Here is a 27792-nt window from a genome sequence, read left to right on the forward strand (position 1 = left end):
TTCCCCCTCCACCAAAACAGGGGCAGGAGGCTCCACAGATGGAACCATAGGTGCCACGTATCTCCTCAACAACGACCTATGGAATACATTATGTATGGAAAAGGAGTCTGGGAGGGTCAGACGAAAAGACACCGGATTGAGAATCTCAGAAATCCTATACGGACCAATAAAACGAGGTTTAAATTTAGGAGAGGAAACCTTCATAGGAATATGACGAGAAGATAACCAAACCAAATCCCCAACACGAAGTCGGGGTCCCACACGGCGTCTGCGATTAGCGAAAAGCTGAGCCTTCTCCTGGGACAAGGTCAAATTGTCCACTACCTGAGTCCAGATCTGCTGCAACCTGTCCACCACAGAATCCACACCAGGACAGTCCGAAGACTCAACCTGTCCTGAAGAGAAACGAGGATGGAACCCAGAATTGCAGAAAAATGGAGAGACCAAGGTAGCCGAGCTGGCCCGATTATTAAGGGCGAACTCAGCCAACGGCAAAAATGACACCCAATCATCCTGGTCAGCGGAAACAAAACATCTCAGATATGTTTCCAAGGTCTGATTGGTTCGTTCGGTCTGGCCATTAGTCTGAGGATGGAAGGCCGAGGAGAAAGATAGGTCAATGCCCATCCTACCACAAAAGGCTCGCCAGAACCTCGAGACAAACTGGGAACCTCTGTCAGAAACAATATTCTCAGGAATGCCATGTAAACGAACCACATGCTGGAAGAACAAAGGCACCAAATCAGAGGAGGAAGGCAATTTAACCAAGGGCACCAGATGGACCATTTTAGAAAAGCGATCACAGACCACCCAAATGACCGACATTTTTTGAGAAACGGGAAGGTCAGAAATGAAATCCATCGAAATATGTGTCCAAGGCCTCTTCGGGACCGGCAAGGGCAAAAGCAACCCACTGGCACGTGAACAGCAGGGCTTAGCCCTAGCACAAATTCCACAGGACTGCACAAAAGCACGCACATCCCGTGACAGAGATGGCCACCAGAAGGATCTAGCAACCAACTCCCTGGTACCAAAGATTCCTGGATGACCGGCCAGCACCGAACAATGAAGTTCAGAGATAACTTTACTAGTCCACCTATCAGGGACGAACAGTTTCTCGGCCGGACAACGATCAGGTTTATTAGCCTGAAATTTCTGCAACACTCTCCGCAAATCAGGGGAGATGGCAGACACAATGACTCCTTCCTTGAGGATACTCGCCGGCTCAGATAACCCCGGAGAGTCGGGCACAAAACTCCTAGACAGAGCATCCGCCTTCACATTTTTAGAGCCCGGAAGGTATGAAATCACAAAATCAAAACGAGCAAAAAATAACGACCAACGGGCCTGTCTAGGATTCAAGCGCTTGGCAGACTCGAGATAAGTCAAGTTCTTATGATCAGTCAATACCACCACGCGATGCTTAGCACCCTCAAGCCAATGACGCCACTCCTCGAATGCCCACTTCATGGCCAGCAACTCTCGGTTGCCCACATCATAATTACGCTCAGCAGCAGAAAATTTCGTGGAAAAGAAAGCACATGGTTTGAACACTGAGCAACCAGAACCTCTCTGTGACAAAACCGCCCCTGCACCAATCTCAGAAGCATCAACCTCGACCTGGAACGGAAGAGAAACATCAGGTTGACACAACACAGGGGCACAGCAAAAACGACGCTTCAACTCCTGAAAAGCTTCCACGGCAGCAGAAGACCAATTAACCAAATCAGCACCCTTCTTGGTCAAATCGGTCAATGGTCTGGCAATGCTAGAAAAATTACAGATGAAGCGACGATAAAAATTAGCAAAGCCCAGGAATTTCTGCAGACTTTTTAGAGATGTCGGCTGAGTCCAATCCTGGATGGCCTGAACCTTAACCGGATCCATCTCGATAGTAGAAGGGGAAAAGATGAACCCCAAAAATGAAACTTTCTGCACACCGAAGAGACACTTTGATCCCTTCACGAACAAGGAATTAGCACGCAGTACCTGGAAAACCATTCTGACTTGCTTCACATGAGACTCCCAATCATCTGAGAAGATCAAAATGTCATCCAAGTAAACAATCAAGAACTTATCCAGATACTCACGGAAAATGTCATGCATAAAAGACTGAAAAACAGATGGAGCATTGGCAAGTCCGAACGGCATCACCAGATACTCAAAATGACCCTCGGGCGTATTAAATGCCGTTTTCCATTCATCTCCCTGCCTGATTCTCACCAGATTATACGCACCACGAAGATCAATCTTAGTAAACCAACTAGCCCCCTTAATCCGAGCAAACAAGTCAGAAATCAATGGCAAGGGATACTGAAACTTAACAGTGATCTTATTAAGAAGGCGGTAATCAATACACGGTCTTAGCGAACCATCCTTCTTGGCTACAAAAAAGAACCCTGCTCCCAATGGTGACGACGATGGGCGAATATGTCCCTTCTCCAGGGACTCCTTCACATAACTGCGCATAGCGGTGTGTTCAGGTACGGACAAATTAAATAAACGACCCTTAGGGAATTTACTACCAGGAATCAAATCGATAGCACAATCACAATTCCTATGCGGAGGTAGGGCATCAGACTTGGACTCTTCAAATACATCCTGAAAGTCCGACAAGAACTCTGGGATGTCAGAAGGAATGGATGACGAAATAGACAAAAATGGAACATCACCATGTACTCCCTGACAACCCCAGCTGGTTACCGACATAGAGTTCCAATCCAATACTGGATTATGGGTTTGTAGCCATGGCAACCCCAACACGACCACATCATGCAAATTATGCAGTACCAGAAAGCGAATAACTTCCTGATGTGCAGGAGCCATGCACATGGTCAGCTGGGCCCAGTACTGAGGCTTATTCTTGGCCAAAGGTGTAGCATCAATTCCTCTCAACGGAATAGGACACCGCAAAGGCTCCAAGAAAAATCCACAACGTTTAGCATAATCCAAATCCATCAGATTCAGGGCAGCGCCTGAATCCACAAATGCCATGACAGAATACGATGACAAAGAGCACATTAAGGTAATGGACAAAAGGAATTTGGACTGTACAGTACCAATAACGGCAGAGCTATCGAACCACCTAGTGCGTTTAGGACAATTAGAAATAGCATGAGTAGAATCACCACAATAGAAACACAGTCTGTTCAGACGTCTGTGTTCTTGCCGTTCTACTTTAGTCATAGTCCTGTCGCACTGCATAGGCTCAGGTTTACTCTCAGGCAGTACCGCCAGATGGTGCACAGATTTACGCTCGCGCAAGCGACGACCGATCTGAATGGCCAAGGACATAGACTCATTCAAACCAGCAGGCATAGGAAATCCCACCATTACATCCTTAAGAGCTTCAGAGAGACCCTTTCTGAACAAAGCCGCTAGTGCAGATTCATTCCACAGAGTAAGTACTGACCATTTCCTAAATTTCTGACAATATACTTCTACATCATCCTGACCCTGGCATAAAGCCAGCAGATTTTTCTCAGCCTGATCCACTGAATTAGGCTCATCGTAAAGCAATCCGAGCGCCAGGAAAAATGCATCAACATTACTCAATGCAGAATCTCCTGGTGCAAGAGAAAACGCCCAGTCCTGTGGGTCGCCGCGCAAAAAAGAAATAATAATCAAAACCTGTTGAATAGGATTACCAGAAGAATGAGGTTTCAAGGCCAAAAATAGCTTACAATTATTTCTGAAGCTCAGGAACTTAGTTCTGTCACCAAAAAACAAATCAGGAATCGGAATTCTTGGTTCTAGCATCGATTTCTGATCAATAGTATCTTGAATCTTTTGTACATTTACAACGAGATTATCCATTGAGGAGCACAGAGCCTGAATATCCATGTCCACAGCTGTGTCCTGAAGCACTCTAATGTCTAGGGGAAAAAAAAGACTGAAGACAGAGCTAAGAAAAAAAAATGATGTCAGGATTTCTTTTTTCCCTCTATTGGGAATCATTGGTGTGGCTCCTTGTACTGTTATGGCTGGCAATCAGGCAACACAGCGTGCAGTAATCAGCGCACATACAGAGATCTGGCAATAACCAAAAACAATAGGACGAGCTCTGAGACGTGGAATCTCTGTAGACTGCAGTACCTGATCTATCCTCACACAACTATAAGCAGCAGTGGATTGCGCCTAACAACTACCTATGCAACTCGGCACTGCCTGAGGAGCTGACTGCCTGAAGATAGAAATACAAGCCTGACTTACCTCAGAGAAATACCCCAAAGGAATAGGCAGCCCCCCACATATAATGACTGTTAGCAAGATGAAAAGACAAACGTAGGAATGAAATAGATTCAGCAAAGTGAGGCCCGATATTCTAGACAGAGCGAGGATAGCAAAGAGAACTATGCAGTCTACAAAAAACCCTAAAACGAAAACCACGCAAAGGGGCAAAAAGACCCACCGTGCCGAACTAACAGCACGGCGGTGCACCCCTCTGCTTCTCAGAGCTTCCAGCAAAAGACAATAGCAAGCTGGACAGAAAAAAACAGAAAACAAACTAGAAGCACTTATCTAGCAGAGCAGCAGGCCCAAGGAAAGATGCAGTAGCTCAGATCCAACACTGGAACATTGACAAGGAGCAAGGAAGACAGACTTAGGTGGAGCTAAATAGCAAGGCAGCCAACGAGCTCACCAAAACACCTGAGGGAGGAAGCCCAGAGACTGCAATACCACTTGTGACCACAGAAGTGAACTCAGCCACAGAATTCACAACATGTTTGTTTCTGACCAAATACTTCTTTTCCACCATAATATGCAAAAAAAATGATAAAAAAACAGACAATGTGATTTTCTGGATTTTTTTATCTCAGTTTGTCTCCCATAGTTGAGGTCTACCTATGATGTAAATTACAGACGCCTCTCATCTTTTTAAGTGGTGGAACTTGCACTATTGCTGACTGACTAAATACTTTTTTGCCCCACTGTATAATCCTTATATCTCTAGCCCTGATTGGTGCCAGTATGTATAACTTTAAAAGAACAAAAGAGTCCCATGCATTGTGGACAGCCTGTACCAGTTTTAGCTAGTATCAGGCGGGAGGGGGGATGAGGGGTTTACACAGTCTGGCTTTCGCAGCACAGAGCCATATAAATTGCTCAGCGACTCTAGTGAGTGTCGCTGGCACACTGGGCTCACATTACAACTATATAGCAGGAGAGAGGGAGTTGCCTGCAGGCTAAGAGAGTGAAGAGCTTTCTAGGCAGAGTGAAGAGGGGGGTCAGAAAAGCCTCCAGCGTGTGTCTGAAAAGCCATGGACCTTTTAGGTGCAGTGACTTGCAAAAGTATTCGGCCCCCTGGAACTTTTTAACCTTTTCCCACGTATCATGCCTCAAACATAAAGATACCAAATGTAAATTTTTGGTGAAGAATCAACAAGTGGAACAGAGTTGTGAAGTTGGTTATTGGTTATTTTAAATTTTTGTGGAAATTCAAAAACTGAAAAGTGGGGCGTGCAATATTATTTGGCTCTTTAACTTAATACTTTGTTGCACCACCTTTTGCTGCAATTACAGCTGTAAGTCATGTGTCTCTATCAGTTTTGTACATCGAGAGACTAAAATTCTTGCCCATTCTTCCTTGGCAAACAGCTAGATTTTGCTTAATGTTTGGGATCACTGTCTTGTTGGAAGACAAATCTCCGTCCCAGTCTCAGGTCTTTTGCAGACTCCAACAGGTTTTCTTCAAGAACGGTCCTGTATTTGGTTCCATCCATCTTCCCATCAATTTTAACCATCTTCCCTGTCCCTGCTGAAGGTTATTCGCTTGGAATTTTTTTCTAAAAATAACCTGATTTTCTTGGTTTCATCGCCAGTAATTCCCATCATACATGGACTGCCAAAAACTCATAAATCTGTGGCCCCAATTACGTTGAGACCAATTGTGTCCGGAATTGGTTCGCTTAACGAACATTTAGGCGCATGGTTGGACACCGCTTTACAGCCGTTGGTCCAACGTATTCCTGTTTTTTTACAAGAATCTCGTGATGTTCTTAGGGTATGTGCACACACTGCGGTTTTGATGCTGCGGATCTGCAGCAGTTTTCCATGCTTTTACAGTACGAAGTAAACTTATGGAAAACAAAATCCGCAGTGCACATGCTGCAGAAAAAAACGCGCGGAAACACAGCGGTTTTCATTCTGCAGCATGTCAATTATTTGTGCGGATTCCGTTGCGGTTTACACCTGCTCCACAATAGGAATCCGCACAAAAACCGTGGTAAATCCGCAGTAAGGATTACCTGCGGATTTACAAAAACAGGTGCGGAAAAATCCACAGAGATCCAACCTACGTGTGCACATACCCTTAAAATGTTCCAAAATCTTGTGTGGTCTAACAAATACTTATGGCTACGTGTGATGTATCATCTCTGTATACTTGCATCCCTCAGCATGTAGATATTTTAGCTGTTCAACATCACTTAGACAAGTATAGCTCATATACATCAGAGCAAAAGGAGTATATTAAAATTAGTTTTATTTTTTCTACTCAAGCCACAATTATTTCATGTTTAATGGAAAGTTTTTTTTGCAAATTAGTGGAGTGGCAATGGGTGCCAGATGGTTTGGTGGGAAGAATGTTCCATCTATACTGACAAAAATCCTCTTTTTCTGTCTATGCCATATACATAGATCCCTGATGAAGGAATAAGTTGATTCCGAAACGCGTTGGAATTGGTCCATTGCACTTTCCTTAGCTAGCCACGTGAGCAATCATGTGACCGTGACGTCACGTAAGGTCCTGCACTGTCAGAGAACCAAGCGGCTTAATTTGGCAGCGCTAATTCACTCTACACAAGAAGCGAGCTTAGGGTGTTCTGCCACCGGCCGGGGCAGCGCCCATAATCTGCTCATCCGAAGGCAACACGCGGTATTTCCTGAAGCTGGACTTTCATAACGCACACGGAGAGAGAAGCAGAAGACTCCATACTATTGTTGCAGGCGCACTAGGTATAAACTTACTCTTTTCACCTCCTAAATGTGGGTCTCGCTATCTCTAGGTTTTTAGTTATTGGTTATGTGACTATTACTGCAATTGCAGTCAACTTAATAGAAGAATTCTTCAAAATTTTCCAATTTTTGGTCATTTCTTTACAGTGTGGTCGTTAGGCTAGGTTCACATTGCGTCAAGTACATGGCGTCAAACGGATGCGTTAAACGCATGTACAGAAACGGAGCAAAAATATGTGAAATTCGTCGTCACGGTAACGCTAGCGTTAACGCATGTGATCGCGTTTTTTCATTTTGATGTCCGTTTACGAAGTATCCGTTTGTCTGCGTTTGTCACTGTCAATAAAGTTGTTCTTTTTTTTTGTGCTGCTGCTGACATCTGTATCCGACATCTGTGTGCAACAAAACAATACATTTTTAGTACACACACATCCGACGGACATTACAGACTCCCATGATGTATACAGAGATATATAATATATAGAAATGTACTTACAATTTAGCTACGGCAAAACACTCTGTCACGTGCAGGAGACTTTGTGTGAGTGGGATATTTTAATGGCCGAAGTCACATTTCCTGTCACATGACCACATGTGACCACCCTCAAACGCTATTAAAACGTGTGGTTCTATTTGGAAATTTTTCATGATTTGCGTCTGACTGCGTTTGCCATAGCCTTCTATGGCAGAATGAACGCTTCCGTTAGTAGTGCGTTAGCTTGGCCGGACCCGAAAACGCTGCAAGCCGCGTTGAAGGTCCGTCAGAAAAAAAACGTTATGTGACAAACGCATACCAATTTAGGGATGCGTCACGATGCGTCAGACAATGCAAGTCTATGGGCGCGTTAGTATGTGCGTTACATTGCGTTTTTACTACTTAAAAACGAGTCCGTTAGACGGACACACCTAGCGCAATGTGAACCCAGCCTAATGTATTTTTAAGCGGTCACTTTTTTACCATTGATCTATAGAGGGGGTAAATCTAGCGCAGATATTATATCATTTATTATATTTATAGACAGCGATACAGAAGGGTGGCATTGTATCATTATGTGCTGCAAGATCTATAGGGTTAGAAGCGCTACTTGTATCTAAGTATCTATCTCAGATACATAGATGACCTAATGTTTGTGTGGCAAGGTGAAAGTTCTGATATTTCCAATTTCATTCTATACCTAAATGATAATCAATTCAACTTTCAGTTCACTCATACATACCATTCTGAAAAAAAAAAATCACTTTTTTTAGATTTAGAATTAATGGGCAGTGATCAGCATATTGTTCAAAGAAAAACCTATAGAAAATCCATGGCTGGAAATACCATTCTAGATGCGCGCAGTTTCCATCCCCCACATGTAATTAACCTCTTTCTGCCATCAGATGGAATAGTATGTCCGATGGCAGAACCGCCGCTTTGATGTGGGCTCCGGCGGTGAACCCGCATCAAAGTCGGGACATGTCAGCTGTTTTGAACAGCTGACATGTGCCCGCAATAGGCGCAGGTGGATTCGCGATCCGCCCGCACCTATTAACTACTTAAATGCCGCTGTCAAACGGAAGAACTGTCAGTGCCGGGACAACGGAGATACAGCGACGGCATGAGGAGGGTGAGTAAGACGGGGGGAGCCAAGCCATGCGGGACCGGGGGGAGCCACACATACCAGGTCAGGGATAGGGGGATAATACATACCGTGCTTATACTCGAGTCAATAAGCTTACTCAGTTTTCTGTGGCAAAATTTAGGTGCCTCGGCTTGTACTCGGGTCGGCTTATACTCGAGTATATATGGTAGTTTTATAGGAACAAAAATCTGACTGTTTCACCTACGAATACAGGTACAAAAGAATCCACTGCTGTATTCAATGTTGTTGTATTTTCTGCTTCTAAGTTCCCTGCCTGCTGTAGAGGCCAAGATAACCAAAATCTCCTACATGTATAATTATGAGCTGTGGCTCAGTGGGAACGCTGCCGCCTGTGAACATAGAGAGTTTGCGTCTCGGGAGACTCAATGGCGAGTGATTAAATTTAATTTATGCAGGGAGAGGCTGGCCCACCCCAGAGTAGGAGCTGCGGGAGCAATGAAGGCATCGGAGAGGTGAGTATAGAAGGCGGGAGAACAGCTGAGATGTGACTGGACACGGGACTGAGAGTCTCGCTGAATCCGAGACGGTTTGGAGGTGGCCTGTTTGTCCACGACAGGAGACACATTTAGCTCACATTAAGGTACCTTCACACTCAGCGACGCTGCAGCGATACCGACAACGATGTTGATCGCTGCAGCGTCGCTGTTTGGTCGCTGGAGAGCTGTCACACAGACCGCTCTCCAGCAACCAACGATGCCGGTAACCAGGGTAAACATCGGGTTACTAAGCGCAGGGCCGCGCTTAGTAACCCTATGTTTACCCTGGTTACCATCATAAAAGTAAAAAAAACAAACACTACATACTTACCTTCCGCTGTCTGTCCCCGGCGCTGTGCTTTAATGCACTGACTGTGACCACAGCAGCCGGAAAGCAGAGCGGTGACGTCACTGCTCTGCTTTCCGGCCGCTGTGCTCACAGTCAGTGCAGGAAAGCCCAGCGCCGGGGACATACAGCGGAAGGTAAGTATGAAGTGTTTGTTTTTTTTACTTTTATGATGGTAACCAGGGTAAACATCGGGTTACTAAGCGCGGCCCTGCGCTTAGTAACCCGATGTTTACCCTGGTTACCAGTGAAGACATCGCTGAATCGGCGTCACACACGCCGATTCAGCGATGTCTGCAGGGAGTCCAGCGACGAAATAAAGTTCTGGACTTTCTGCACCGACCAACGACATCACAGCAGGGGCCTGATCGCTGCTGCGTGTCAAACTGAACGATATCGCTAGCCAGGACGCTGCAACGTCACAGATCGCTAGCGATATCGTTCAGTGTGACGGTACCTTTAGACCACTGACTACTGCACTGAGGCCTTGTAATCGCTGTCTGGGCAGGATAAGGGCCTAATGTCTCACTGCCATCAAGCAGAGATGTTATCTTAATGGTGACAAGTATTGTGCAACCCTTCATTAGTTGACATGACACTCCGTACACCGCGATGACAATATTGTTTCTATTCTTTTCCTAGGTGTCTGTATAGTGAGAACTGAGGAGCAACCATGACCCAAAATCAAGAAATGGTAAATCTGTCCTACTTGTCAGAGATGGAAAAAGATTTTATCCTGCAAGTTCTCCAGCGAGACGAAGACCTGCGGAGAGTGGAGGATCGTCGGGTCAGGTGAGGGAGGACACAGCCTCTGCTTTATTGGACATTTCATTTTAGGTACATCATCTAGGAGACTGTGGTGACCTGCACTATGGCAGCTCCTTCATAGATAAACCCGTAACAATTCCTTCCCAGGTTATATTGATCAGGTATATTGTCACCCAAACTAGCAAGAAACGGGTAAAAATAAGTAACGGCTGAAAGAAATGTTCACAATTGTTGGACTTGTAAATGATGCACTTACACCTTCCCCTGCAGTCATTCAGGGCTTAGACGTCCTGTGTGTACATGAGGAATAACACAATATATATGACCATTACCTGACTTGTATCCTGCATTTTCATCAGTTTTCCCTTCTGCAGGCTCTATCTGTAATTTTCAATTCTGTGAACTAGTGGATGGAGCGTCCGATACACAGCACACATGGACATGATGAATTCCAGTGCTCCTGTCTGTAAGTGAGACACCTTCAGAAGTAGCAGCATCTGCATCCTGGAGGACACTACAGTACTGAGCAGTGTATCTGTGAATCCAGCTCTGGCATATGTTACCTCACTCTCGCTAACAGTGAGTCTGCCTTTCTACCTCTGATTGCTCTATTACTTTGCTCCTTAATCCTTCTCCTAACTCCCTTCCTTATAGCCTTTTATAGCTGGCTGTAACCTTACTGTGCTGGAAGTCCATCTAACTTTGACTAAGACACATTTGAGATGTTTTTCTGAGTAAATGATGAGATTAGACGTCAGGAGGAGAAGAGGCTCATAAATGTAGAAACAATTATCTCATAAATTACAGTGAAGTGACAGTAACGATTTAATGGCAAAGCAAATTTAGCAATTTTGCTATGCCTTTATTTACCATTTATTACTTTATAGTAATTGTATGTATCTCAATTTAATATAAACCTATAAAAGCGTCACCGTGGGCAAATGGGACTTTGCCCCTTAGGACTAAAGCAATACACCAACAACAAGAGAAATAGAATCTCTATTGTGAAAATATCTCAACTATGTTATCGGACAATACCGTAAATTTATATAATCTGCCCGAGCAAAAGTATATAATGAAAGTTAAAGTATAGAGTTATTTACCTTGGGACATAATGACTACCGTGTGCGGGGGGTGCCGGAAGACATGCAGGAGCCTCGACTCGCGTTTCCCCGCCTTGGCTTTGTCTTCACATTCGAAGGCGGTGAAACGCGTGTTGAGGCTCCTGCGTGTCTCCCGGCACTCCCACACACGGTAGTCATTATGTCCCAAGGTAAATAACTCTATACTTTAACTTTAATTATATGCTTTTGCTCGGGCAGATTTGTCCACCAACCATTTATTTTTTATCAGGTTACGATCAGGAGCAACAGTAGCCATAGGTATAGCTGATATTTACTTTACACATGGGCTTACTGCTCCTTTAACCCTTGTCAGGCTGCATAATTTTACAACCTTAACAGGCTGCATAGGTACAATTGTACCTTCACATATACCTCCACTGTGGGAAGACTTTACTTGGTTTCAGAAACTAAAGTTCATTCAGCTACAAATGTTATGCTGATGTCTATTGTTCAGTGTTGTTACTGGTCACTTATGTTGCTGTCAATTAAGTTAATTCAAACTGGGAGTGGCTTCTACTTGTCTTCCTGCCTCCCTCCTCTCATTAGCCATTTTGCTGTTCATCTCATTGCTGTGAGCACACATTTCTAGGCTTGTGAAGTCTTCAATTTCTTGGAAACGAAGGTAGGAAAGTCTCACAGCATCTAACAGCCAGTTATACCTTTATTCTCATTATGTGGGGACAGAACAGTCAAATTGTCTTTCAGCCTGGACTTGGCTTACATATATTTTGTATGAAACTTATCACTATAGGTATAATTTTTATACGAAAAATGGATAATAATTAGTATCTACATATTGTTTTACGATGTTTTATTTATATTCAGCACAAAATACGAAGCCAAAATTCATCTAGCAAGTCATCATGAGTGATAGTAATGCTGGATCTAGTTTCCGCCATAATCCAAGAAAACGTGTTTGCAGGTTAGTATAATTTTGTGAAAAGCCAATAATGTAGTATTTCGGAAAATTATTTATTTTACATTTTTTCATATTTACAGATTTACGTCTGACGAAATAATGCGAATGCTAGAAGAATCTGATTCTGAGCATGAGGATGAACCATATGTTCCATCTGATGATGAAAACTATGTACCACAAGTGGATGTTACTGAAGAAGATTCAGACATTGAACAAGAAATGGTCATAGAGCATGAAAATGAATACGAATCAGACGAAAGTGTTGAGGATGATTCTGTGCCTCAAAGTGCAGGCGACATTTGGACTGCTAAGGATGAAACTCAATGGTGCAGTAATCCACTGCCAAATGCACAAACAAAATCTCGTAATGTCCTACGACAAAGAGGTGGCCCTGCAGCAATCAGCAACCTATATACAGCAAAAGAGCTATTCAAGTCCATCATGACTCCCGAGATGTGTGACATCATATTACGGGAAACGAATCGAAAGGCCAAGAGAGTTTGTGATGCTTACAACAACGAACTGGTACAACGTTTTCCTGATTCTTCCAAACGGCCACCACAAAAAACATTCAAGCAATTTACTGAAACTGAACTTCATGCATTTTTGGGCATACTGATTGCTGCTGGTGTGCACAGAGCCAACAAAGAGAATCTGGAGGAAATGTGGAATGTTGCTGCTCTGCCTCTTATACGTGCAGCCATGTCTCGTGACCGCTTCAAGATGATACTCAGATTTATCAGGTTTGACAACGAAAATACACGTGCAGAACGTGTGCAAACAGATAAAGCTGCACCAATACGGGACATCTGGACAATGCTGAACAGTAATCTGGAGAGAGCCTACAAGCCATATCATTGTATCACCGTCGACGAGCAATTATTTCCATTTAGAGGTCATACTAAATTTACCCAGTATATACCTTCAAAACCAGCTAAATATGGCATAAAGATTTTCTGGGCTTGTGACTCATCAAATGCCTACCCTTTACAAGGTCAGCTCTACACTGGGAAACCAACTGATGGTCCTCGACAAGTAAACATTGGAGAACGAACAGTATTGGACCTAGTGAGCTCGTATAAAGGCTCTGGAAGAAATGTCACCACCGATAACTTCTTTACAACCATGGAACTAGCTAAGGTATTGAACTCCTGGAACATGACACTAGTTGGTACAGTGAGAAAAAACAAAAGGTTCCTACCTAACAACATGCAGCCTGCCAAAGAAAGGCCTGTATACTCGACAAATTTTGCCTACAATCATGATGCAACAGTCTGTTCATATGTACCAAAGAAGAACAAATCAGTCGTGCTTCTATCATCTATGCACATGACGGGAGAAGTTGAAGAGACACTAGCAGCCAAGCCAGAGATAATAAAATACTACAACATAACAAAAGGTGGCGTTGATGTTATGGATAAAATGTTGGGAGAGTACACTGTGAAACGACGAACATCACGTTGGACTTTGGCATTTTTCTACAATATGATTGATGTCAGTGGGTTAGCATCCTACATCATCTACAGAGAACACAATCCAAGCTTCAGGGCAAAGGATCAACGAAGAAAGTTCCTGAAAGATCTCGCAAATCAGCTGTGTATGATTGCAATTGAAGATCGTAGTACAAACAAAATGATAATGAGAAACCATTTTCTTCGAGGTGCAGTAGAAATGGTGCTTGGACGATGCATTGTGGTAGCATCGCAGCCAGCAGCTGGCCCCAAAATACCTCATGGTAGTCGTGGACCCTCCCCTGTTGTTGGTAGTTGCTATGTCTGCAGAGACCTGAGGCGAAAACAACGCAAGACTAGAAAGTCTTGTGTGGTTTGTGTGAAACCCATTTGCGATGAACACTCTGTAGCAAAGCCAACATGCATTACTTGCAAAGAAAATCAATAAAAAAAAGTTTCTTACATTTTCTTTTATAATGTAAATGAACAGTTTTTTACTTGTTTATAATAGTTAAATAGCATTATCATTAAAAAAAAATTTATGCTTTTTCCCTTGCATTATCTTCATTCAAAATATATGAGGTACATTTGTACCTATGCAGCTTGTTATGGATGCAAAAAGATCTCGACCCCTTATCTCGGAAGCGGGTGGAGATATTTTATTGAAATTTGGCCAATATATTCTGGACCAAAAATGTAGAGATGTCACGAAATTTCAGCCCTCTACGTCTTTTCAAAAAAAAGTTATTGCAATTTTAAAACGGAATAGTTACAATTGTACCTATTCAGCCGGATAAGGGTTAATACAGGTCTATTTTAGGTATAGCTTTTACATCAGATATTGTATGACCTGATGACTGGTCAGATATGGTGAGCTAGAATCATCTATTGCTTTTCTGCCCTGTGTGATAGTGGCATGTTACACGACTGTTTTTCTATCCGGTGTCATACTAACCAACTTTTCATTATACCGTTGATTTTTAAGCTCCTTCTAACACGTAAATACCCTTTCTATTTTTGTCTGTTTAATATGTGCAATAAAATGTATATATTTTCATTAATAAACCCCTTAATTCTTTATTGAGACCTCTAGTTTATATATAAACTTACGGTATTGTCCGATAACATACCATATTTTCCGACGACTTTTTAACCCCTGAAAATCGTCTCAAAAGTCGGGGGTCGTCTTATACGCCAGGTACGGCGTGTGCAGGGAACGATCCTGGATGGTTCCCAGGGTCTGAAGGAGAGGAGACTCTCCTTCAGGCCCTGGGATCCATATTCATGTAAAAAAATAAAGAATAAAAATAAGAAATATGGATATACTCACCCTTGGACGGCTCCTGGCTCTCAGCAGTGCAGGCGGCGGCCTCTGTTCCTAAGAATGCATTGAGTGTAGGACCTGCGATGACGTCGCGGTCCTGTGACCGGTTGTGTGACCGCGACGTCATCGCAGGTCCTACGCTCAATGCATTCTTAGGAACAGAGGCCGCCGCCTGCACTGCTGAGAGCCAGGAGCCGTCCAAGGGTGAGTATATCCATATTTTTTATTTTTCTTCTTTACTAGATTGTGGCCCGATTCTAACGCATCGGGTATTCTAGAATATGCATGTCCCGTTAGTATATGGACAATGATGATTCCAGAATTCGCGGCAGACTGTGCCCGTCGCTGATTGGTCGAGGCAACCTTTATGACATCATCGTCGCCATGGCAACCATTATGACATCTACGTTGATACTGTGCCTGTCTCTGATTGGTCGAAGCGAATTCGCGGCACACTGTGCCCGTCGCTGATTGGTCGAGGCAACCTTTATGACATCATTGTCGCCATGCTGTGCCCGTCGCTGATTGGTCGAGGCCTGGTGGATTTCCAGGACAGACAGACAGACAGACAGAAAAACCCTTAGACAATTATATATATAGATTATTTACATGAATATGGATCCCAGAGCCTGAAGGAGAGTCTCCTCTCCTCCAGATCCTGGGAACCATCCGCACCGCACACGCTGTATAAGATGACCCCTGTCTTATACGGTGGGTATATCCCAAATTCCATATTTTATATGGAAAAGTTGGGGGTCGTCTTATACACCAGAAAATACGGTAATTTGAGATATTTTCACAATAGAGATCTATTTCTCTTGTTGTTGGTGTATAACTCAGTTAATTTAATATTGTTTTTTGTATTCCAAGAAAAGCACTGGTGTCTTTTGATTCTATACATTTTAGCAGGGGCGGACACTAATAGCTTGGGGCCCCTGTGCAAGAAGTGTGTCGGGCCCCTCTTCTTTTATGGTGACAAAGCTTCAGATATAAATGGTGGCTGGTATAGTGTAATGGTTAATTACTAGTGATGAGCGAATATACTCGTTACTTGAGATTTTTCGAGTACGCTCGGGTGTCCTCCAAGTATTTTTTAGTGCTCGGAGATTTAGTTTTCATCGCCGCAGCTGAATGATTTACATCTGATACCCAGCATAAGTACATGTGGGGGTTGCCTGGTTGCTAGGGAATCCCCACATATAATCAAGCTGGCTAACAGATGTAAATCATTCAGCTGAGGTGAGGAAAACTAAATCTCCGAGCACTAAAAAAAAATACTCTGAGGACCCCCAAGCATGCTGGGAAATCTCGAGTAACGAGTATACTCGCTCATCACTAATTACACTGCCTATGACATGGGAGACTGGGGTTCAAATCTTACCTGTGGAAAAGTAAATAAATGATATACCAAGGCTCCTAATACCGTAATACACTACAATATCGACCCTAGGTGGCTGTTATAGCATAGTGGTTAAGGTGCACAACCACCAATCTGGCTCTGCCCTGTTGGAAATAATATACCAGTAGTGGTCCTTGGCCAAGATTACTAACACTATGGTGCCTACCTCAATAAACATGAGTGTCACGAACAGAGAGTCATGCCAGCTCGGACGTCGCCCGGATAAACCAGGTCCGCGTCGATGTTGAGGGACCAGGGCAATCTGATGATAAATGGGCTGCTGGAACAAACCATTCATGGACAAGGAAAAATAAACTCCATGCAAATGTGGCGCTAAGCACCTACGGATTTTTCGAATGCATCCACTTCCAGTGAAAAAATGTTAATAAAATTCATTTATTTTCTCAAAATAAAATATATTTGTAAAATATTTTTAAAATACAGTACTTTAACCCCTCTGTGACCTTAGACGTACTATCCCGTCGAGGTGCCCTGGGCTTATCTGACCCTGGACGGGATAGTACGTCATAGCCGATCGGCCGCGCTTATCGCAGCTGACATCCGGCACTATGTGCCAGGAGCGGTCACGGACCGCCCCCGGCACATTAACCCCTGGCACACCGCGATCAAAGATGATCGCGATGTGCCGGCGGTGCAGGGAAGCACCGCGCAGGGAGGGGGCTCCCTGCGGGCTTCCCTGAGACCCCCGGAGCAACGCGATGTGATCGCGTTGCTGCGAGGGTCTCACCTCCCTCCCTGCTCCCTCCAGCCCCGGATCCAAGATGGCCGCGGATCCGGGTCCTGCAGGGAGGGAGGTGGCTTCACAGAGCCTGCTCAGAGCAGGCACTGTGAAGGCTGCAGCGCTGCATGTCAGATCGGTGATCTGACAGAGTGCTGTGCAAACTGTCAGATCACTGATCTGTGATGTCCCCCCCGGGACAAAGTAAAAAAGTAAAAAAAAATTTTCCAAATGTGTAAAAAAAATAAAAAAAAATATTCCAAAATAATAAAAAAAAAAAATATTATTCCCATAAATACATTTCTTCATCTAAATAGAAAAAAAAAAACCCAATAAAAGTACACATATTTAGTATCGCCGCGTCCGTAACGACCCGACCTATAAAACTGTCCCACTAGTTAACCCCTTCAGTAAACACCGTAAGAAAAAAAAAAAAAAACGAGGCAAAAAACAACGCTTTATTATCATACCGCCGAACAAAAAGTGGAATAACACGCGATCAAAAGGACAGATATAAATAACCATGGTACCACTGAAAGCGTCATATTGTCCCGCAAAAAACGAGCCGCCATACAGCATCATCAGCAAAAAAATAAAAAAGTTATAGTCCTGAGAATAAAGCGATGCAAAAATAATTATTTTTTCTGTAAAATAGTTTTTATCGTATAAAAGCGCCAAACCATAAAAAAATGATATAAATGAGGTATCGCTGTAATCGTACTGACCCGAAGAATAAAACTGATTTATCAATTTTACCAAACGCGGAACGGTATAAACGCCTCCCCCAATAGAAATTCATGAATAGCTGGTTTTTGGTCATTCTTCCTCACAAAAATCGGAATAAAAAGCGATCAAAAAATGTCACGTGCCCGAAATGTTTTCAACAAAAACGTCAACTCGTCCCGCAAAAAAACAAGACCTCACATGACTCTGTGGACTAAAATATGGAAAAATTATAGCTCTCAAAATGTGGTATTGCAAAAAATATTTTTTGCAATAAAAAGGGTCTTTCAGTGTGTGACGGCTGCCAATCATAAAAATCCGCTAAAAAACTCGCTATAAAAGTAAATCAAACCCCCCTTCATCACCTTCTTAGTTAGGGAAAAATAAAAAAAAATGTATTTATTTCCATTTTCCCATTAGGGCTAGGGTTAGGGTTAGGGCTAGGGTTAGGGCTAGGGTTAGGGTTAGGGCTAGGGTTAGGGTTAGGGCTAGGGTTAGGGTTGGGGCTACAGTTAGGGTTGGGGCTAAAGTTAGGGTTAGGGTTTAGATTACATTTACAGTTGGGAATAGGGTTGGGATTAGGGTTAGGGGTGTGTCAGGGTTAGAGGTGTGGTTAGGGTTACCGTTGGAATTAGGGTTAGGGGTGTGTTTAGATTAGGGTTTCAGTTATAATTGGGGGGTTTCCACTGTTTCGGCACATCAGGGGCTCTCCAAACACGACATGGCGTCCGATCTCAATTCCAGCCAATTCTGCGTTGAAAAAGTAAAACAGTGCTCCTTCCCTTCCGAGCTCTCCTGTGTGCCCAAACAGGGATTTACCCTCACATATGGGGTATCAGCGTACTCAGGACAAATTGGACAACAACTTTTGTGGACCAATTTCTCCTGTTACCCTTGGGAAAATACAAAACTGGGGGCTAAAAAATAATTTTTGTGGGAAAACAAAAAGATTTTTTATTTTCACGGCTCTGCGTTATAAACTGTAGTGAAACACTTGGGGGTTCAAAGTTCTCATAACACATCTAGATAAGTTCATTGAGGGGTCTAGTTTCCAATATGGGGTCACTTGTGGGGGGTTTCTACTGTTTAGGTACATTAGGGGCTCTGCAAACGCAATGTGACGCCTGCAGACCATTCCATCTAAGTCTGCATTCCAAATGGCGCTCCTTCCCTTCCGAGCCCTCCCATGCGCCCAAACGGTGGTTCCCCCCCACATATGGGGTATCAGCGTACTCAGGACAAATTGGACAACAACTTTTGGGGTCCAATTTCTTCTCTTACCCTTGGAAAAATAAAAAATTGGGGGCAGAAATATAATTTTTGTGAAAAAATATGATTTTTTATTTTTACGGTTCTGCATTATAAACTTCTGTGAAGCCCTTGGTGGGTCAAAGTGCTCACCACACATCCAGATAAGTTCCTTAGGGGGTCTACTTTCCAAAATGGTGTCACTTGTGGGGGGTTTCAATGTTTAGGCACATCAGTGGCTCTCCAAACGCAACATGGCGTCCCATCTCAATTCCTGTCAATTTTGCATTGAAAAGTCAAACGGCGCTCCTTCCCTTCCGAGCTCTCCCATGCGCCCAAACAGTGGTTTACTGCCACATATGGGGTATCAGCGTACTCAGGACAAATTGGACAACAACTTTTGGGGTCCATTTTCTCCTGTTACCCTTGGTAAAATAAAACAAATTGGAGCTGAAGTAAATTTTTTGTGTAAAAAAGTTAAATGTTCATTTTTATTTAAACATTCCAAAAATTCCTATTAAACACCTGAAGGGTTAATAAACTTCTTGAATGTGGTTTTGAGCACCTTGAGGGGTGCAGTTTTTAGAATGGTGTCACACTTGGGCATTTTCTATCATATAGACCCCTCAAAATGACTTCAAATGAGACGTGGTCCCTAAAAAAAATGGTGTTGTAAAAATGAGAAATTGCTGGTCAACTTTTAACCCTTATAACTCCCTAACAAAAAAAAAAATTGGTTCCAAAATTGTGCTGATGTAAAGGAGACATGTGGGAAATGTTACTTATTAAGTATATTGTGTGACATATCTCTGTGATTTAATTGCATAAAAATTCAAAGTTTGAAAATTGCGAAATTTTCAAAATTTTCGCCAAATTTCCGTTTTTTTCACAAATAAACGCAGGTACTATCAAAGAAATTTTACCACTATCATGAAGTACAATATGTCACGAGAAAACAATGTCAGAATCACCAGGATCCGTTGAAGCGTTTCGGAGTTATAACCTCATAAAGGGACAGTGGTCAGAATTGTAAAAATTGGCCTGGTCATTGACGTGCAAACCACCCTTGGGGGTAAAGGGGTTAAAATATACCAATATTTTTTTATATTAAAAATATTTTACAAATATATTTTATTTTTTTATTTTGAGAAAATAAATGAATTTTTATTAACATTTTTTCACTGGAAGTGGATGCATTCGAAAAATCCGTAGGTGCTTAGTGCCACATTTGCTTGGAGTTTATTTCTCCTTTGAAGTCGCCACCTATGTGGATCCGAAGCAGGATCAACACATAGTTCTCCAAAGTGATCCGCACACCTTATTGGATTATACAAAATACGGAGAAGAGTTGTCCAAAGAATTGATTCCTTGAGAATCTCAACGTGCATTTCTTACCAATAAAAGGTGAGCATAACCACAATTAAAATAATTTTTTTTGACTGTTGGTAAAAACGTATTCCGCTCAGAGGAAGCGCCGCACTTGTTTCTTTTTCCTCTTTCCCTAAACCAGGGTATTTCTAAAGACATTCATGGACAAGGCAAGGGAATCTGGATCTGATACAATGCTACTATAACAGCAGACCAAATAAGAGGGGATATTTGAAGCATACGAGGAAACTCCGGATGGATACAAGACCTGCATGTCCACTGACTGAGAAACGACTAGTCACCCAACGTTTCAATATCATAAAGAGAAAGCTATTATCACAACTTGAGATGAATCAACTGCACTGCAGATCCACCCCACATGAAGACCTGGAAGAACCACATGTGCAACCCCCTGAAGATCCTGATCCAATCCTGCAACTAGAGAGCACTGCAGCTGATCTGAAACAGAAGATCTTAGATAAACTAAATACCATCAATCTCAAAGATCAACTGCCAAGACTCAGCAAAGAAACACCACCATATCATATGAATATGTAACCATAAGAATACATCAGGAAACTGGCACAAAAAAGATGAGATGCTGAGAGAAAACCTAAGGCAGCAACAACAACAGATCTGGAAGGAAGAACCGGAACATGAAGCGCCATGGCAAGACAAGCCGCTGCATGGGACCTACCATCGACAGATAATGGTGGTGGCTGACATTGAGAAATCCTACCAATGGCTGGAGAAAGCGGGACTCCGAAACAGCACAGAGGCATTTGTCATAGCAGCACAAGAGCAAGCACTAAGTACCAGATCCATAGAAGCAGGAATCCACCAAGACAAGACCCAAGGTGCAGACTATGCAAAGAAACCTCAGAAACCGTCCAACACACAGTGGCAGGATGCAAAATGCAAGAACAGCGTATACCGAACGCCACAATCAAGTAGCGGGAATTGTATACAGGAACATCTGCACAGCGTATCGACTAAGTTCCCCTAAGTCCAGGTGGGAAACCCCAGAAAAAAAGTGGTGGAGACTGAAAGGGCTAAAATCCTGTGGGACTTCAAGATCCAGATGGATAAGCTGGTGTTGGCTAACCAACCAGACATTGTGATAGTAGACAAGGACGAGTAGACAGCAATGATAATAGATGTGGCAGTAACATCAGAAAGAAGGAATATGAGAAGCTGGAGAAATACCAGGGTCGCAAAGGAGAACTAGAGATGTGGAAGATGAAAGCAACAGTGATTCAAGTGGTTATAGGAGCACTTGGAGCAGTGACCCCTAAGTTGGAAGAATGGCTACAGCAGATCCCAGGAGCAGCATCTGAACTATCTGTCCAGAAAAGCGCAGTGCTGGGAACAGGTAAGATCCTGAGCAGAACCTTCAAACTCCCACTGCCAGGTCTCTGGTAGAGGACCCAAGAATGTGAAAGGACAACAAAGACCACCCCCATTGGGGGAGAGGAAGAAAAAAATATATATTTTATCTATCAGTATATACTAGTTGGCCCGTGCAACATTTTCGCACATTGGTTGTCGGGGGCGCAGTCAATGTCAGGAAAATTAAGCTGGTCAAATGTACATGTGCAGCGCCCCAGAGTCCTGGTCGTTGCAGTAATGTCGTTCTTCCACCCAGGGGGAGCGATGTTACGTCTGATGGCACCAAAGGAGTTCACCCTGCCAGGTATCACAGCCACACACACACTTCACACGCCAGTCCACCAGGGGGAGCTAAGGGTTCTATGTACTAGGCCACTCTAAACAAAGGGTAAAACTGGTGGGTTGGTTAGGAAGTCAGTTAGTTGAAGGGAGTTGGAGAGGGAGAAGGAGACTGGGCGCGGCCCAGGGAATACCTGTCAGGCAGACAGAGGGAAAAGGAAGAACATCAGCGGCTCAGTAAGGAAAGAAGGACACGGAGCTGCGCCTTCAACCCATGCGGCAGCCTCCTAAGAAAGGACACGAAAGGAAGTGTGCCGTAGTGAGTGAGCACAGAAGTCGTAGCAACAGGAGTGAAACGTCAGTGGGAGACCAGCTAGAAGCAGGCTGCCTCCATCTATGTCCATTTTGCAAGCCAGTGAGAGAATCTCGCCATACAGATGTCACACTGATGCTTACATGCGAGAAAATCGCCTCCTTGCACTGCACACGGATGACATACTACGGATCACTGTTCAGGGAATATTTCTGCAATTGTCATCCGTGTAAAACAGACTTTTTTTTTTTTTTAATATGTTGTGTGTGACTCCAACCTAAAGGAGATCCCCCAACATTCAACATAATGGTATTTTCCTTACTGATCAGAAGGAGTCTGATTGTCAGCACCTTGCAAAAGAACAGTGGCAGCAGCATTTTGTTTCCCTCCACAGCAGCACTGCCATCTATCTGCAGTGTAGGGAAGTGCAGCACAGCCCTATGTATGTGAACGGAGCAGCTCCCTGTACAGCAGTGCCACTTTAACAGTAAAAACAATGGAGAATTGACCCCATAACTGAGCGTATTTACACCATTGTAGAATAACTGGGAATATCCCTATAAAAAAAAATAAGTTACATCTGCAGATTATTTTACCTTTTTTTTTTCCCTACGGTTGGATTTTTTTTTTCAGTTTTTGCAAGGTGGTTTCCACCAATCTCTCCCATCAGGAAACAATGTGCAGTCTGAGTTATGTCAACGCTGCAGTTTTTTACTTGGAACCGGAGGTAGATAGACTTTTCAATGACTGTGCAATAATACGGAAAATCTGATGGTTCAGAACCTGTCCGGTCCCTTTTAGGCTGCATTCATTTATATCTTCAGTTTTAGGCCGGAGTCACACTACAGCGAGATACGGCCGAGTCTCGCTGGTTAAAACCAAGCTCTGGCACGGCACTCCGGAGCGGAGCCTGCGGCTCCATGTATTGCTATGCGGCCGCACGCTCCGCTCGGGAGTGCCGGTGCCAGAGCTTGGTTTTAACCAGCGAGACTCGGCCGAATCTCGCTGTATGTGATCCCGGCCTTAAAGCTGAAGTCTTAAACAGGTAAAGTTTTACTTTTATTCTACTTCCACATATGTAGCAAATATATTATATGTACCTGCCTGAAATCGGCTGGGCAAGGAGTTCGGCAAGCTGGAAAAGCCCCCAAGACAAATGTTAGGATTTGTTTCAGCCTTGTGGTAGTGTGGTGCCACTGCAGGTCATTTTTCTTTACTGCAGTTTTATGAAAATTAATGTTTAAAATGTATTTTGTGACAGGGTGGATTTGATTTAAATCTAACTGATTTAAATCATGATTTAAATCACGATTTTAATCACTAGTCAGTAAGGCTTGATTTAAATCAGTGATTTAAATCAAAGTTTCTACCTAACTGAATTTGACTCCGCAGAGGTCCCAGCCTCTTCTTCAGGGCAAAAATGTTACAACATGAACAGAGTTGAGAAAAAGACCTTAATCCTATTGTTCTACAAACCTCGCCTATCGGTAAGGCAGGTATGCGTGCAAAATGCAAACGATGCAACAAAGAGATGCAAGGCCTGGTGGCGCGAATGAGGCAACATCATGAGAAGTGCGGTGATGAAGATGAGTCAGCCTTACCGATAGGCGAAGGAGCTTCATTAAAATATTCCCAAACTGGGTCTCTTTTACGGCCTGCTGCCATTATAAGGAAAGAATGTAATAAACCTCAGATCGTACACACAAACAGATCCAGACTTGTCTGTCTGTGGCTATGCTGCAGTATTGTGCTCAAAGTTTCACTTTCATTTTCTTGTCTGCTTGCCCTTCCTCCTCCTCACACTTAGATTCACATTCTTCTTGTGTTGTGCAGATCTATTCCACTCCAAACAATCAGAAACATATTGTCTAACTTCTTGGACTTGGCACTGAAGGGGTTGATTCTGTATTCATAGGTTTGTAGAACAATAGGATTAAGGTCTTTTTCTCAACTCTGTTCATGTTGTAACATTTTTGCCGTGGAGAAGAGGCTGGGACCTCTGCGGAGTCAAATTCAGTTTTGAGAACTGCGTAAGTAAAGCGAGCGTCTGTGATAATATAGGAGAGAAACTGCCCACTAATCCTACAGAAACCTCTGGAAGAGCATGGCATTGTGAATGTTACACATATACAGCCTATATTCTACTGAGTTAAACAACTCAGCTTTATCTCATGATGGAAGAACCTTTGGATGGTAAAATATTTTCCTCAAAAAGCAGTTTATTGAAAAAAATCCGATTTAAATAAAAAAAAAATCGATTTTTTAAAAAAAAAAAAAAAAAAAAAAAAACATTGATTTTTATCCACCCTGTTTTGTGATCACATAGTGGATGTGTGGTTTGTTTGGCTATTTTCTTGCTGAAGGGGCCAAGTTTACTTTTCAAATGGTGTATCATTTGTGTGTATGGGTGCAGTACGAACGGAGATACAAAGGAATCACCGAAAAAGAGTGTTTTGAAATAATACAGAAGGATAGCCACACACATACATGTATATATCTTACATTGTCTCCTTTATTATGCATATTGCCATCTCTTATTACACAGTGCCCACTCTTGTTATGTATACCTCCGTCCCTTACATATCGGATTATATAAAGCCCTGTCTTTATTAGCGTTCGTCCTCTCTTGTTAGATATATAATGCAATGATGGCTGATGGACTGGTCACCGGTTGCTCCATCAGCAGTCATTTTATATTTAAGAGAAGGGACTATGTAATAAAAGAGGGCGCTGTGAATGACAAAAATAACAAGAATACACTATGTAGGTGTAATGACCGTTATGCCGGTCGCTGCTCGAGAACAGAATACGGCGCTGCTATGAATGACTCAGGGCACAATATGATATTAAACCAGCTTTTCTTTATAACTTATGCAAAAAATGACAGAATTTTCTCTCCCAACACAATATGGGCCACAACTCACAGAATACAAGTTATGCACCCTAAGAGACCCCAAGTGCCGGCTTCACAGACAGGAATCCGACTACCCCACAACTATACCGCTCCCTCCCTTATGTGTAACGGGCCTACACGGGGTTATACTGCGCCTGTCAGGAATACAATCTTACACCCGCCTCCCGCCTAATTTACAATAAATCACGGTTACCCGGTTTTCCCAACATATATATATATATATATATCACAGTATATACTCCATGTATACGCCGTGCACCGTCTTATTGTTGAGTGACCACAGTGTACTCTTTCCCAATATAAGCTTTAACGGTAAATAACTGAATTTGTTACACAGACGTCCAGCAGCGGATTAAATAGGTATTTGAGCCACCAAATCTTCTGACGCAGATCCAGATAAAGTTCACAAATAATTCCAGGAATATCCCACAGCCAGAATCGTGAAGCGCAGGAGTCCACACAGTGTCTATTAGTTATCAGGCAATTCTTAATACAAGACTGTCCTTAATTAGGCTGTGATTCCTATCTGGCTATCCCTAGCTAACTGCACAGTCGGTGACCGGTCACACTTCTCTGTTTACTCACAAGAATAGCTTTCTTGAAATCACACAGTTCCAAAACAGGAATGCCTCAAGATCTGGATTCCCCACTCTCCATCACCGCGCTGCTTCTTCTCAAATGCCCAGAAACTCTCTCTGAGGTAACTGTCCTGTTTCCAGAATCTTCTTGTCTTTAACTCATGGGTGACCTCCGGTGGCTGAACAAAATTACTGCAACAACATTGTAATTATCCTGTCTATTACTCAAGGGTGACCTCCGGTGGCTGAACACAGTTACTGTATCAACACTGTTTATGATTAAAAAAAAAAACATAACCATTTTACACTGGAGACAGTGCTGTACATTTCAGCAGAGAAAGCTATATAATAAGGGACGGCACCATATATAACTAGAGAGTATGGTACATAATAAGGGACGGTGTTATACATGATAAAAGAGGAAACTATGTAACTAAGGATCGTGTTATATGGTATGCTTACTTATGTATAGCACAGTCCCTTAGTATATAGTGTACTCACTTATTATGTATACTAAGGGACTGTGCTACACGTAAGGGAGTGCTATAAATAATAAGGCTCCATTCCTGTATCCGTGCGCAGTGTCTGTGTGCTGTGCGCTTTTACAGACGCATTGAGCATATCCTATGCTGATCCTCAAAATCTGATCAGAACAGAACATTCTCAGATCCGTGATTTTCATGTATGTGTGAGTGGAAGCACATGGACATTTCACACCAATATAAGAATGTAGAATAAGAGAGATTGCAGATAACATTATTACTCCAAGTCACACAGAGCAGATACAGAATAATATCTACATCCAGGCACTTAGCGCTGACGTCTCATCTGATTACAGCCTCATTCTGCTGTTTCTTCTCCATCTTGTCAGACCTTCATGTCGACCTCTCGACAAGGTCACATATATTGTATATATACTTGTCTCTCCCCTCAATACAGATATAACATGTAAAGTGATAAGCAGCACTGTGCCCCCCATTACCTATAATCTCTGCCGCCCAATAATAGAAATGATTCAGTCTGTGACTCTCCCCAACTACCTGTAAGGCTATGTGGACATGGAAGATGTGCAAAGTTTTACAGTACAGGAAAAGTGAGCGAGATCCCTGAAGTCTCATGCACACGCAGCTTTTTTTTTTTCCTTGCAGATTTGCAGCAAATTCAAATCTACATAAAGTCAATTCTTGCAGTGTATTTCACCCGAAAAAATGGGGGAAAATACGTAACAAAACCATGGCAAAAACGTTGCACAAAAATAAATGTGTTTTACGCAGCCTCCTTTCTGCCAACACATTAGAATTTTCTCCTGTAAATCATGAACGTGTGCACATAGCCTTAGAGAAGACATTATCAGGTACAGAACATCCTCCGCCACCTCCCAATTCATTGCAAGTCCCTGACAGAGACTTCTCCCACCTTGCAGTTCATTATAAAGTGTCCTGTGCAGCTTATCGCCTCCTCTCCCCAATAAATGTTAAGTCCCGATAACATCACAATGAATTGTGAGATGGGGAGGACGCTATCAGGGGCTTAGCACCCTCTTTCTCTACCCAATTCATTTCACATCCATATCTTATGTCCTTCTCCCCCTCGTCCTGTCTATAATTCCATTATAAGTCCCCCTTACTCCAATCCCAATCCCCCACATCCATCATTGTCATCTCCACCACCTCTATCATTGTGTTCTCCCCCACTTCCATCATTGCACTCTCAACACTCCATTGTTCTCCCCACAATTCCCATCATTGTCCTCTCCCCCACCCCCATCATTTCCCTTTCCACCACCCCATCATTGTCCTCCCCATAACCTCCACCATCTCCCCCACCACCCCTA

General features: G+C 43.1%; 1 protein-coding gene across 3 annotated transcripts in view; it reads left to right on the forward strand.

The window, feature by feature from the left end:
- The window catches only part of SYTL4 (synaptotagmin like 4), a 185663-nt gene that overhangs the window by 34245 nt on the left and 123626 nt on the right, over positions 1-27792 (forward strand). Inside the window, exons 1-2 of one of the 3 annotated variants that reach the window (XM_069746071.1) lie at positions 6640-6957; positions 10065-10214. In XM_069746071.1, the coding sequence (XP_069602172.1) occupies positions 10096-10214 (119 nt within the window). In that variant the 5' untranslated portion in view covers positions 6640-6957; positions 10065-10095. Of the gene's footprint in view, positions 1-6639; positions 6958-10064; positions 10215-20427; positions 21858-27792 lie in introns of those variants that run through there. The other 2 variants (XM_069746070.1, XM_069746074.1) reach the window with 2 other exon arrangements.

Source organism: Ranitomeya imitator, chromosome 2, assembly GCF_032444005.1.
Source record: "Ranitomeya imitator isolate aRanImi1 chromosome 2, aRanImi1.pri, whole genome shotgun sequence".
NCBI lineage: Eukaryota > Metazoa > Chordata > Amphibia > Anura > Dendrobatidae > Ranitomeya > Ranitomeya imitator.